The 13946-nt window shown below is 41.2% G+C and overlaps 2 protein-coding genes and 1 long non-coding RNA gene across 3 annotated transcripts in view; all 3 read left to right on the top strand.

Annotated features, from left to right (window-relative positions):
- LOC107296418 overlaps positions 1-1517 on the top strand; it is a 2888-nt gene extending 1371 nt beyond the window's left edge. The window contains exon 3 of the long non-coding RNA XR_001549094.1: positions 1286-1517. This is a non-coding gene — a long non-coding RNA (uncharacterized LOC107296418). The remainder of the gene's footprint in view (positions 1-1285) is intronic.
- The window catches only part of LOC114922174 (zinc finger protein 208-like), a 38959-nt gene extending 36035 nt beyond the window's left edge, over positions 1-2924 (top strand). Inside the window, exons 5-6 of the mRNA XM_029286048.1 lie at positions 2054-2237; positions 2484-2924. Of these exons, the coding sequence (XP_029141881.1) occupies positions 2054-2237; positions 2484-2815 (516 nt within the window). The 3' untranslated portion in view covers positions 2816-2924. The remainder of the gene's footprint in view (positions 1-2053; positions 2238-2483) is intronic.
- Positions 2925-9270: 6346 nt separating this feature from the next.
- LOC107296416 (zinc finger protein 268-like) overlaps positions 9271-13946 on the top strand; it is a gene marked incomplete at its 3' end in the record, with an annotated part of 8730 nt that continues 4054 nt past the window's right edge. Inside the window, exon 1 of the mRNA XM_029286051.1 lies at positions 9271-10561. Coding sequence (XP_029141884.1) covers positions 9271-10561 — 1291 coding nt within the window. The remainder of the gene's footprint in view (positions 10562-13946) is intronic.

Here is a 13946-nt window from a genome sequence, read left to right as displayed (position 1 = left end):
GCTTATTTTAATTTGTATTCCTAATCTGTCTTTTACAGTTAAGTTTTTGATAAGTTGGGATGTATTATCCCTGTGTGAAGACAGATGCAAAAATGAATTGAGTAGCTCTGCTTTCTACTGCCCATGACTTCCTTGCCATCTTCTCTCATTAGTGGACCAATTGTTTTCTTGACTTTTTTTCTTCTTCTTTTATAATTTTAAACGTTTAAAATTATTTTTGACATTTCCTGCAAGTCTTATTTCATTCTGAGCCTTAGCTTTTCTGACTTCATCATTACAAGTTTGGGCTTTTTGCTCTCTGCCTTAATTATATCTCCCTCTTTCCATTTTTTGTAATTATTCTTTTTGTCTTTCAGTTTATCAGAGTTCTTTGTGTAACCAGGCTGGTGGTTTCTTGGGTTTCTTGTTTTTCTTTTTCAGTGGTATTGAGCTGGACTGGGCTGTTATAATCATATTTTTCAGAGTTTCCTAACCCCGTTGAGTGGTTTTCCCCTTTAAGATTTTCATCCATGGAATCCTTCCCAAGCTCTCTCTAGGTTTATTAAAATAAGCTCTTTTGAAGTCTAAGACACTGGTTTGATTATGTTCTGTTGTTTGCATTTGCATTATATTGAATTCCAATATGACGTGGTCATTCTTCCACACAGTTGCAACAACTTCAACCCTCTCTATCACTTCTTATGTGTTCCAATATAGCTGTCCCTCTAGTTCCCCCCTCTACCATTTGGATGACAAAGTTGTCAGCTAGATTGGTCGGGAACCTATTCAATTTCCCACCTGATGCAGAATTTGTCACCCAGTTGATGTCAGGCTAGTTAGACCCATATTACTATTATGGAGTGTTTCTGAAATACATTTGTTAACTGGTTAGCAAAAAGTTCATCTATTTCTCCTGCTTGGTTGGGTGGCCTGTAGTATACACCTATGACAATGGAGATGAGCTCCATGCCCTAGAGTCAGACATGACTGACAGGGAAATCCTTATCTATTGCAAATCTGTATAATCTATCCTCAGCATTTTCTGATATATTTGAAAATAACAGTTTGTAGTGCTAAGAGTTTGTGATTTACGAAATCCAAAAGGGAATTTAATGTTTGTGTGGATATTTGAACTTGCATCTTGCTAGTTTTCTATGCGTCAAATGAATCATATTTAATGATAGAGGTTAATCTAGCATTTTCGCTTTTTCATTATAATGCATGCTTTTTTCTCTGGCTGTTTTAACATCTTCTGCAGTAACTTTTTAAACAACCATTAAACTAAAGCTTTATATCCATTTTATAGACAAATAGGATGCCAGGAAGAGAATTCCGGACAAGGGAGAATCACAAGCAGCATTAAAAAGAAAAGCAAATCCATCCAGCAATGAAAGTTTTTTCCGACTCCTCCGAAAACTACAAAATTCTTCTCCTTCATGAGGAAGGTGAGAGACAAAAGAGAGAATAATAGGAAGAGCATTTTGAGCTGGAAAAAACTGAGTATGTAGAGCTCAAAGGAAACACTCCAGAAAAAAAGTCAAGGGGGAGAATTTGCAAATACAGAAAAAGGGAAATAATCTGGAAATCAGTGAGGAGGAAGGGATCACTTGTATAATCACATAGGATAGACAGTCATGCAGGCCTTGCTCTGTGAAGAAAGAATAGCTTGAATGAAAGCACCCATCCAAGAAAGGATCCAACATATTTTTGACCATGAGAATCCAATAATATTATAGGTTGAAAAGCCCCCCCCCCCGATGTGCATATTGTGGGAAAAGCACAGATTGTAGATCACACCTGATTATACACTAAAGGAACCGCTCTGAAGAAAACCCCACCCTCTGTCCTCAATGTGGCACAAGGTTTAGGAAACACGCTATCCTAGTAATCAGTGCTGGGATTCAGCCAGTTTGCACCACTTCGGCAGAACCGGTAGCTAATTTTTTGTTGCCCAGGCCCAGAAGCGGAAGTGGCCTACACACAGAAAACTGGTTGTTCACATATTTGAATCCCACCACTGCTAGTAATACAAAAATGGACTGAAATGGGGAAGAAATCATATGGGTGTTCTTATTGTGGGAAAACCTTCAATCGGAATTCTCACCTTGTGCAACACCAGAGGACGCACACCGGAGAGAAACCTTATGAGTGTCCAGATTGTGGGAAAGGCTTCAGTCAGAATTGCCACCTGGTGACACACCAGAGGATTCACACAGGAGAGAAACCGTATGAGTGTCAGGATTGTGGGAAAAAATTCAGTGATAATTCCAATTTCGTGATACACCAGAAGACTCACAGAGGAGAGAAACCGCATGTGTGTCCAGATTGTGGGAGAGGTTTCTTTTGCAATTCCCATTTGATGAAACACCTGAGGACTCACACAGGAGAGAAACCATATCAGTGTCCCGATTGTGAGAAAGTTTTCAGTCATAATTCTGACCTCCTGAACCACCAGAAGAATCATACTGGAGAGATACCATACAAGTGTCTGGACTGTGGGAAAGGTTTCATTCGGAATTCTGCCCTGCTAATGCACCAGAGGATTCACACTGGGGAGAAACCGTACAAGTGTCCAGATTGTGGTAAATGTTTCAGTTGGAATTCTAGCCTTGTGATGCACCAGAGGATTCACACAGGGGAGAAACCATACGAGTGTCCGGACTGTGGGAAAAGTTTCAGTGCTAGATCTATCTTGATAAATCATGTAGGTTTACATACAGGGGAGAAGCCTTTCAAATGCCCAGATTGTGGAAAGTGCTTCTCACAAACGTCCTCCCTTAATAAGCATAAAAAAATCCACATGAGGCAGAAGGTGATGAGTGAAGAGAAAGCTTGAATTTCTTTTCTGAGCTGCCTTTGCAAATGTAGCTGAGAAATTATTTAATTTCTGGTCTGATTCAGTTTAGTGAAACATGTTTCAGTGTTAGGCATGAGGGAGGAGAGAAAAGAAATGAAAATGGAAAATGTTAGCTTGATCAAGGTTAACTACTTGCGTCTGGCTATCAGCAGAACGTAGTGGATATTCTCTTGTGAAAAAATAGTGCAATTGCTGCAAAAAGGCTTTGGGGTTATAGTTTTTGCATGTTTAACAACAGAGATCATAGAAAAGCAACATACAGAGTTTCAGAAATCTGCAGATGCTAAAAAATAAAAGATAGGAGCTCTCCGATTTACTTAGTGATTATAGCTGCTCAAATGTGAGATGATCAGAGAGGAGAGGTAAAGAGAATTCAGAGTTCATTTTTAAAAACATTTTCAGTGCAAGAAGAATCCCTGTTCAGTTTGTGCAGAGTGAAACGAGAACAGTGAAGCACAGAATGGAGAACACATGAAGGAGATTTGGGGCAGTGAGAAAAGCACAAAAAATTCACATGTAAAGGTCGTTGAGCATGATATACAAACACTATTTGAATATTATAGAGGAAAAAAGGGATGTGGTTTTTGAGTGTAGGTTCTCCAGGTTTCCTAGCAACTCTTGCTGTGACCTTCTTTGCTTTGAGGTGCCTCTTGTTAGCCTTTGAATTCTGGTAGGTGATAGCAGTGGAAGGTGATATATTTTTGCTGAGTTTACTAGACACCAAATAAGTCAAGGGGTGTTCATTTCAGTAACACAATTCGGGTTATAATAGCACTCCCAGTGACTCTGGACACACAAACAACGGAGCACTTGCTTCTCCGGTGGCTGTATTACAGAGACGTTTGTACCAGGCTCATCTCTCCTGTACTGCATAAACTGCTGTTCTCTTAATTCCATTTAGACTTCTGCTTTTTAATATACTCTGTCATTTATGTCTTTTGTTTTTTAGTATACTTATTATTTTTTAGGCTTTGATTACTTCCTATAGCAGTGGTGGCGAACCTATGGCACGGGTGCCAGAGGCGGCACTCAGAACCTTCTCTGTGGGCATGCGTGCCGTCGCCCCAGTCCTAGGCCTTCAGCTGGGTTTTATAAAACCTTTTCGCTTTAGGCCTCCGCCGCCGTGTGCAAAAAAAAAAAAAAAAGGTTCAATCAGTCAATTTCAACTTCTTGCGGGGAAAAAAAAGATCTTGTAAAGTTGGACTTGATTGATTGAACTTTGTAGTCCCACCCAGTCTGCCGTTACCACCACAGCCACGCCCACCCAATGGGCCACACCCACCCGGCACCCGACGATGCATAAGTGGGTTTTGGGTTGCAGTTTGGGCACTCAGTCTCTAAAAGGTTCGCCATCACTGTCCTATAGTTTTTAGCTGAATACGCCCCATGTTTGTTAGGCTGGTATTTCACTATAATAAAGATTTTAAATTGTAAAATAATCCAATTAGTTTTAATTTTTGACATATTTAATTCTCTCTTTTTAGTGTCATCTTTGGACACATGTTACTTTTTTTGTATGCTTTAGGCACTGAAAGTGCTTGAAATAGATCAAAAGCCTCTGGACCTTTGAGAGGACCACTCTGGAATGCAAACTCTTAGTTGCTACAACATTCTGAACTGTCTTTGGGGAACAAAATGGGAGAAAATAACAGTTTGTAATGCTAAGAGTTTGTGATTTACTGAAGCGCAGAAGAGAATTTAATGTTTGTTGGATATTTGAACTTGGATCTCACTAATCTTCTATATAGAGAGGACGTGATCACTGGCCAGAACCACCTCTGTGAAGGCACAACAATCTTTAGATCATCTTTCTGCAAACTAGTTTCCTCCAAGTCTTTAGCCCAAGTTGCTTGAGAACAATAAGGCTGCGAATTTAACTCCTCTGGAGATTTGGAAGGCTGCTCAGAGCAATCCTGCCCTCTAGTGAGATTTAGGCTCCCCAACAATACAGAGAGGAATGTTCAGCGGCAAACCTTAAATTCCTCCTAGGTCAGTGGTTCTCAACCTGTGGGTCGGGACCCCATTTGGGGTCGATCAACCATTTCATGGGGGTCGCCAAGCAAGGCTGTCCGCCATTTTTTCCCCCTTTTCCGGCGGGTGCCTTACCTCCCTTGGGCTGGGCCAGCTGGTGGTCGGCCTGCTCCGTCTGCCGCTTGCCAGCTACGCCTCGGCCGGCGCAGGGGGCGGAACCACGCATGTGCGGCGCTCCCGGGCAGGGAAAGTCCTCGACTTACGTCCGGTTGGGTAGTCCTTGACTTAACGACTGGTTTAGTCCTCGACTTACGACCGGTTGGGGTCGCGGCATTAAAAAGGTTGAGAACCACTGTCCTAGGTAGATGTGTTTCGGAGGCAATGCAAGTGGATGCTTCCAGGTTTGTCCCAGGTTTCGTCTATTAATAGGATGAAGCTGGCAATCATTTAGAGCAGGGGTAGTCAACCTTGGCTCTTTTATGACTCGTGGACTTCAATTCCCAGAATTCCTGAGCCAGCTTAGCTGGCTCAGGAATTCTGGGAGTTGAAGTCCACGAGTCATAAAAGAGCCAAGGTTGACTACCCCTGATTTAGAGCTTCACTTTTCAAGCTTCCCTTAGTTTGCAAAGTTAGGTTTTGAGGAGTTATCCTTGACCCCCAGTTATGTCCCCCCCCATAACTGGCTGGAACAGAAGTCACCAATGTACGAATGATGTGCATTTGGTGCTGTTTGTGTGCACATCGTTTCCTGCCCCCCCCCCCCCGTCCCCATGTTGATTTAAATTCTTGCACGCAAAGCCGCTGGGTCAGTTATACTAGCTGTGAGAGCATCCCTGGGAGACCGGAAAGAACAGTTTAAGAGATCGATCCAAAGTAAAATGATCGATATGGTCGGTGGTTTCGAAATCACTTAATGGCGCATACAATAATCGATCCAAAAGCTCGCAAAGAATAGATTTTCAGCCTTATGTCGCTAGATGGCGCTCGATGAAATGAACAACACCCCACCGCCTAGAAAGTCGTCAATACAGTAGCGGCATCGATGGTTGTTGAGTGCTGACATCCAGCGGGAGGGGGAGCGACAGAACTGAAAGGTGTTGAAACCATCGAGTATTGGATTTCTAGAGAGGAGAAAACAGAGGAATCTCCTCTTCCGGCTCATCCATGGGAGGATGGAGGCGTGGAGGGCGGCTCTCCTGGTTTTTTCCAGGGTCAAACAGCAGCTGAAAGGTGAGTTGAGGGCAGGTCGGAGAAGAAGCCGGGAGCAAGTAGTGCTGTTTGGTTTCCTTCACGGTGCAGAACAGTGTTTCTCAACCTTGACAATTTTAAGGCATGTGGACTTCAACTCCCAGAATTCCACAACCAGCAATGCTGGCTGTGGAATTCTGGGAGTTGAAGTCCACATGCCTTAAAATTGTCAAGGTTGAGAAACACTGGTGTAGAAGAAGAGAAGAAACCAGAGACATGTTGCTGCTGCATGTTCCTTCCCTCCCCAAATTTTGTTCCAGTGGTGCTGGTCGCTTTAAAAGTGGTGCCTGCAATTTTTTGTTGGTTGGGAAATTTAAAAAGTCTCCTTCCGTTTAGGGTGGACTCTTCGTGATTTTTATGATCTTGTTGTTTTCTTGGAAACTGAGGAGTTTCATGCACAAAACTGGGCGTTATATCTTACAGATGCTTTCAGCACTTTTTCATCGGTTGAAGACGTTCATCTATTGAAGCCCCCTCTTCCTCTAAAATTAGACTAAAAAGTTTGAGCGTACCCGCTTCCGGGATATGTTTTCGCCTAAAGTATACATGGACCTTTTAACATGCTTTGGTAAGTGTGTTTATATTTGTTTGAATGCGTATCTGTGTGGAGTGCAATGACTCAGTGGTTAAAGATCCTGAGCTTTTCAGCTGGAGGGCTGATGACTGGGGTTCAAGGCGCGAGCTCCATACATCAGGGTGAGCTCCCGTTACTTCCCCTGCCCCTCCAATCCAGCAGTTCGAAAGCATGCAAATGCAAGTTGATTAATAGGTCCCACTTTGGTGGGAAGGTAATAGAGTTCCATGTGCCTTTGGCGTAGAGTCATGCTGGCCACAGAACCACTGAAATTATCTTCGGACAATGCTGGCTCCCTGGACCAAGAAGCAAAAGAACAGCATAACAGAATAGTACAGTTGGAAGGGACCTTGAAGGTCTTCTAGTCCAACCCCCTGTTCAAGCAGGAAACCCTATGCCATTCCAGGCAAGTGGCTGTCCAGTCTCTTTTTAAAAGCCTCCAATGATGGAGCACCCACAACATCTGAAGGCAAGCCGTTCCACTGGTTGATTGTTCTTATTGTTAGGAAATTTCTCCTTGGTTCTAAGTTGCTTCTCTCCTTGATCAGTTTCCATCCATTGTTTCTTGCCTTCCCTTTTGGTCCTTTGGAATATACGTTGACCCCCTCTTATTTATAACAGCCCCCCAGATATTGGAACAGTGCTATTATATCACCCCTAGTCCCTCTTTTCTCTAGACTAGACAAACCCAATTCCTGCAATGATTCTTCATGTGTTTTAGCCTCCAGCCACGTAATAATCTTTGCTGCTCTTTTCTGCACTCTTTCCAGAGTCTCTACGTTGTTTTTATAATATGACCAAAAATTAATTGAGTAGCTCTGCTTTCTCTTTACTGCCTGTTACTTCCTTGCCATCTTCTCTCATTAGTGGACTGATTATTTTCTTGACTTTTTTCTTGTTTTTTTATATGTTGAAATAAACTTTTAAAATTATTTTTAACATTTGTTTCAAGACTTCTTTCATTCTGAGCCTTAGCTTTTCTGATTTCATCTTTACAAGGCTATTTGTTTGAACTCTGCCTTAGTTATATGTCCCTCTTTCCACTATTTGTATTTATCCTTTTTGTCTTTCAATTTATGAAAGAATTCTTTGTAACCATGCTGGTTTCTTCTTGGATATTTTGTTTTTCTTATTCAGTGGTATTGAGCTGGACTGGACTTTTATAATCATATTTCTCACAGTTTTCCAACTTTGTTGAGTGGTTTTCCCCTTTAAGATTTTCATCCATGAAACCTTCCCAAGCTCTTTCTAAGTTTGTTAAAACCAGCTCCTTTGAAGTTTAAGACACTGGTGTGATTATGCTCTGTTGTTTGTGTCTGCATAATATTGAATTCCAATATGACAAGGTCACTCTCCCCCAAAGATGCAGCAACATTAAACCCCCTCTTTCACTTCTTTTGTGTTAGTAAAAATTAGGTCCAGTATATTTATTTATTTATTTATTTATTTATTTATTTTTTGGATTTATATCCCGCCCTTCTCCCGTAGGACTCAGGGCGGCTATAGCGGTATAGCTGTCCCCCTAGTTCCCTCCTCCACCTTTTGGATGAACAAAAGTTGTCAACTATGTTGGTCAGGAACTTGTTCAATTTCCCACCTAATGCAGAGTTTGTCACCCAGTTGATGTCAGGCTAGTTAAAGTCCCTTGTTACTATTATGGAGTGTTTCTGAAATACATTTGTTAACTGGTCAGCAAAAGGTTCATCTATTTCTCCTGCTTGGTAGTATACACCTATGACAATGGAGATGAGCTCCATGCTCTACAGTCAGACATGACTGATAGGGAAATCTTTTATCTATTGCAATTCTGTATAATCTATCCTCAGCATTTTCTGTATATTTGAAAATAACAGTTTGTAGTGCTAAGAGTTTGTGATTTGCTGAAGTCCAGAAGGGAATTTAATGTTTGTGTGGATATTTGAACATGGATCTCGCTAATCTTCTATACATCAAATGAATCATAGTTAATGTTAGAGGTTAAAGTAGCATTTTAGCATGCTTGCTTTTTCATTATAATGTATGCTTTTTCTCTTGCTGTTTTCATATCTTCTGCAGCGACTTTATAAACAACCATTAAACTAAGGGTTTATGTCCATTTTATAGACAAATAGGATGCCAGGAAGAGAATTCCGGACAAGTGAGAATCACAAGCAGCATTAAAAAGAAAAGCAAATCCATCCAGCAATGAAAGTTTTTTTCCGACTCCTCCGAAAACTACAAAATTCTTCTCCTTCATGAGGAAGGTGAGAGACAAAAGAGAGAATAATAGGAAGAGAATTTTGAGCTGGAAAAAACTGAGTATGTAGAGCTGAAGCAAACACTCCAGAGAAAAGTCAAGGGGGAGAATTTGCAAATACAGAAAAAGGGAAATAATCTGGAAATCAGTGAGGAGGAAGGGGTCACTTGTATAATCACATAGGATAGGTAAGTTATGCAAGCCTTGCCCTGTGAAGAAAGAATAGCTTGAATGAAAGCACCCATCCAAGAAGGGATCCAAAATATCTTTGACCTTGAGAATCCAATAATATTATAGGTTGAAAAGCCTCACCGATGTGCATATGAAGAAAAGACCACCGTCTGTCCTCAATGTGGCAGAAGCTTTAGGAAACAGGCTACCTTAGTGTTACAAAAGAGGACTGAAATGGGGGAGAAGTCATATGGGTGTTCTGATTGTGGGAAAGCTTTCAATCGGAAATCTCACCTGGTGACACACCAGAGGACACACACAGGAGAGAAACCCTATGTGTGTCCAGATTGTGGGAAAGGCTTCAGTCAGAATTCCCACCTGGTGACACACCAGAGGACACACACAGGGGAGAAACCGTATGAGTGTTGGGATTGTGGGAAAAGTTTCAGTCGGAATTCCCACCTGGTGATACACCAGAGGACACACAGAGTGGAGAAAGTGTATGAATGTCCAGATTGTGGGAAAGGTTTCAGTCACAATTCCAGCCTGGTGATACACCAGAGGACTCATACAGGAGAGAAACCATATGAGTGTCCCAACTGTGGGAAGACTTTCAGTCGTAATACTAACCTTGTGAATCATCTGAGGACTCACGCAGGAGAGAAAGTGTATGAGTGTCCAGACTGTGGGAAAAGTTTCAGTCATAATTCCACCCTGATGATACACCAGAGGACTCACACAGGGGAGAAAGTTTATGAATGTCCAGACTGTGGGAAATGTTTCAGTCACAAATCCAACCTGATGATACACCAGAGGACTCACACAGGGGATAAACCATACGAGTGTCCGGATTGTGGGAAAAGTTTCAGTCATAATTCTGCCCTTGCGATACACCAGAGAATTCACACCGGAGAAAAACCATACGAATGTCCAGATTGTGGGAAAGGTTTCAGTAATAATTCCAACCTTGTGAAACACCAGAGGACTCACGGAGGGGAGAAACCGTATGAATGTCCAGATTGTGGGAAAGGTTTCAGTCATAATTCCAACCTGATGATACACCAGAGGATTCACACAGGGGAGAAACCGTATGAGTGTCCCAATTGTGGGAAAGGTTTCAGTCAGAATTCGAACCTTGTTAAACACCTGAGGACTCATATTCGGGAGAACCGATACAAGTGTACAGATTGTGGGAAATGTTTCTTTCGTAATTCCAACCTGATGATACACCAGAGGACTCACACAGGAGAGAAACCCTTTGAATGTCCTGATTGTGGGAAAAGTTTCAGTAATAATTCCAACCTTGTGAAACACAAGAAGACTCACACTGGGGAGAAACCCTATGAGTGTCCAGATTGTGGGAAAAGTTTCAATCAGAATTCCAACCTGATGATACACCAGAGGACTCACACAGGGGAGAAACCGTATGAGTGCCTGGTCTGTAGAAAATGTTTCAGTTGGTATTCTGGCCTGGTGATACACCAGAGGACTCACACAGGAGAAAAACCATATGAGTGTCCTGATTGTGGGAAAGGTTTCAGTACTAGGACTAATCTTATAAATCATGTAGGTTTGCACACAGGTGAGAAACCTTTCAAGTGCCCAGAATGCGGACGGTGCTTCTCGCAAACCTCCTCTCTTATTAAACATAAGAAAATCCACATGACCCAGAAGATGATGAGTAAAGAGAAGGCTTGAATTTCTTTTCTCATCTGCCTTTGCAAGTTCAGCTGAGAAATTAAGTATTTAATTTCTTAATTCCAACCTGATGATACACCAGAGGACTCACACAGGAGAGAAACCCTTTGAATGTCCTGATTGTGGAGAAAGTTTTAGTAATAATTCCAACCTTGTGAAACACAAGAAGACTCACATTGGGGAGAAACCCTATGAAATTAAGTATTTAATTTCTGATCTGATTCTGTTTAGCTGTACATGTCCTCAGTACTTAGGCATGACGGAGGAGAGAAAGAAATGAAAATGGAAAATGATAGCTTGATCAAGGTTAACTACTTGTGTCTGGCTGTCAGCAAAATGCAGTGGATATTTCCTTTTGCAAAGAGCACAATTGCTGCCAAAAGGCTTTTGGAGATGTTTTTTGCATGTTGAACAACAGAGATCATAGAAAAGCAATGTACAGTTTTTTTACATCCTGAAAAAATATATTAGGGAATAGGAGCACTCTGATTTACTTACCTATTGTAGCTCCTGAAATATGAGGTGACAGGAGAAGAGAAGTAAGGAAGGTTCAGAGTTCATCTTTTCCTAACATCTTCAGAAAATCAGGACAAGAAGAATTACAGTTCAGATTGTGAACAGTGAAGCACCGAATGGAGAACCTATGAGGGAGATTTGGGGCAGGGAGAAGAACATTTCACATGTAAAGGTTGTTGAACATGATATGCAAATACTGCTGGATGTAAATTTAGGAAAGGATATGGAGGCTTTGAAAGAGGTCAGGTGTCTGTCAGGTGCAGAGACAAGAGGCATATTTTTAAGATAGTCAAGAATTCCAATAAGGACTGTGATGTTGATGCTATTGTACATCTTGGCACAAATCATCTGTCCCAAAAAGATGTACTCTCTGTGCAGAATGATTTCCAGAGCTTGGGGCAGGAACTTGGTAGGATAGAGGTTTTTCCAGTATATAAGGAACAAAAAAGGAAAAGGCCAGTGTATAGCGGAGTTCATGTGTGACTAAAGGAGTGGTGTAAGTGGGAAAGCTTTGGTTATATTAGTCACGATGTCTGCAGCTGGTCCAATGAAAAAGAGATGGTTTGCATCTGTCAAAGAAAGGGACTGAGTTACTTGGCATTAAATTTACAGATTTTCTGGTGAAACATTTAAACTAAACGGGGAGAGTGAGTTAATTGATATAGAATATTTCTATACAGGTTATGTAGAAAGTAAACACAGGATCAGCCAAAAAGGACTCAAATATCTATATACCAACGTGCAGAATATGAACAATAAACAGGGTGAATTAGAAATACAAGTAAATGAAGACAGATATATTGTTGCCATTAGGGAAACTTGGTGGGATGAAACTCACAAATGGAACACACAGCTAGAGGGATTTAAATTATTTAAAAGAAACAGACCAAAATAAAAGAGGAGGTGGAGTTGCACTATATATAAGAAATAACTACATCTCTACAGAAATAGAGTACAGCAATAATGAAAACTGTCTTGAATGCATTTGGGTCAGTATAAAAGGGGGGGAAATGACATTGCCATAGGTGTATACTATAGGTGTATACATTGCCATAGGTGTATACTATACCAAACAGAAAATAGATGAACTTTTTGCTAGTCAGCTAACTAAGGTATGTAGAAAGTATATCACAATAGTAGTGGGGGACTTTAACTACCCTGACATCAACTGGGAGACAAACTGCACCATGTGGAAGATCAAACAGATCCTGTTATTATAGAGAAAAAATAGATGTAGTTTTTGAATGTAGGATCTTCCAAGTTTTCTACCAACTGCTGCTATGATCTACTTTGCTTGGGGGTGTCTCCTGTTATCCTTTGAATGCTGGTGGGTGATAGCAGTGGAAGTTGCTAAATTTTTTCCTGAATTTAGAAGACACCAAAGAATTCAAGGGTGGTTCATTTCAGTAATACAGTTCAGGTTATAATACAATGCCCCTGTGGTTCTGGACACACAGAAACAACAAATCATGTGTTTCTCCAGTGACTTTATCACAGCGATGTTTGTACCAGGTTTGTTTCTCCAGCACTGCATAAATACTCAGTATGCACAGGACAATTCTATAGTTCCCTGTTGCTTTCAGATAGACACCCTGGTACAAAATACAGTATAATGTTGCCAGGTTCTGCAGAGCAGCAGTAAGAATTGGTCAGATGATGGATGACTTGTGCCATAAACTAGTCTTAAGGAGCATCCAGCTCATCCTACAATTTGCTCTGTAGAGTAATAGATTTAGTTTGCCACATACTAAACTTCATGGAGCTACAGGCATCTTATGCCTTACTGTCTGCTTAGTTCCTGTCAGGGGATTGGGCAGCAGGTGTCCAAATGAAGTCATAGATGCTGACATGAACTTGTATTTCTATATGTAAATATATTTTACAACTGTGTATACAGCAAACTAGATGCTCAGGCAAACAGGAGCATCATCAGGTAAATCACGGAACAGCATACAAAGCATACAGAAGAAAAAGACTGGAAAACAGGGAAATTCCCCCTCCACACCCAGAGCAACCAATCACAGCGCAGATTGCCTCATGCAGGATCCACCAATCAACCACAACTGTTCTGGCTCACTGCACAACCTCACTGCTCCAGCTACTAAATTTAAATACTTTAACATGGGGGGGGGGGGGGTCAAACTTGCAACGGTCACATGATGTGTCGCAATGTATTGTGACTTTTTTCCCATTGCCGGCAATGGGGTGGGTGCGGTTTCGCCATGATGCATCCGGCCCGTGGGCCGGCAGTTTGACACCCCTGCCTTAACAGTTCCATTTAGATTCCTGTTTTTATATGTACTCTGTCTTTTATGTCTTGTTTTTTTAGTATAATTACTATTACTACACTTTGATTTCTGTATTTTTTAGCTAAATACATCCCACATTCATCATGGTGGTCTTTGACTGTAATAAAGATTTTAAACCTTAAAACAAATTTTTATTCATGTCATAATGTATTTAATTCTCTTTCTCTTTTTAGTATCACTTTTGGACAGATCTGTTATGACATTTTATCATGCTTAGGCTCTGAAAATGCTTGAAATAGCTCAGAAGCCTCTGGATCTTGTGAGAGGACCATTCCATGACACAACCTCTACAATATTCTGATATATTTGGGGAACAAAATGGGACATTAGCTCAGAGGAAATGGAAGCGAAGAAGTTGGAAGAGTTTGTGGCTTGCTGGCTACTGCA

Source organism: Protobothrops mucrosquamatus, unplaced genomic scaffold, assembly GCF_001527695.2.
Source record: "Protobothrops mucrosquamatus isolate PMUCROS unplaced genomic scaffold, P.Mucros_1.0 scaffold2793, whole genome shotgun sequence".
In the NCBI taxonomy this organism is placed as follows: domain Eukaryota; kingdom Metazoa; phylum Chordata; class Lepidosauria; order Squamata; family Viperidae; genus Protobothrops; species Protobothrops mucrosquamatus.
This window is presented reverse-complemented; position numbering and strand designations above follow the sequence as displayed.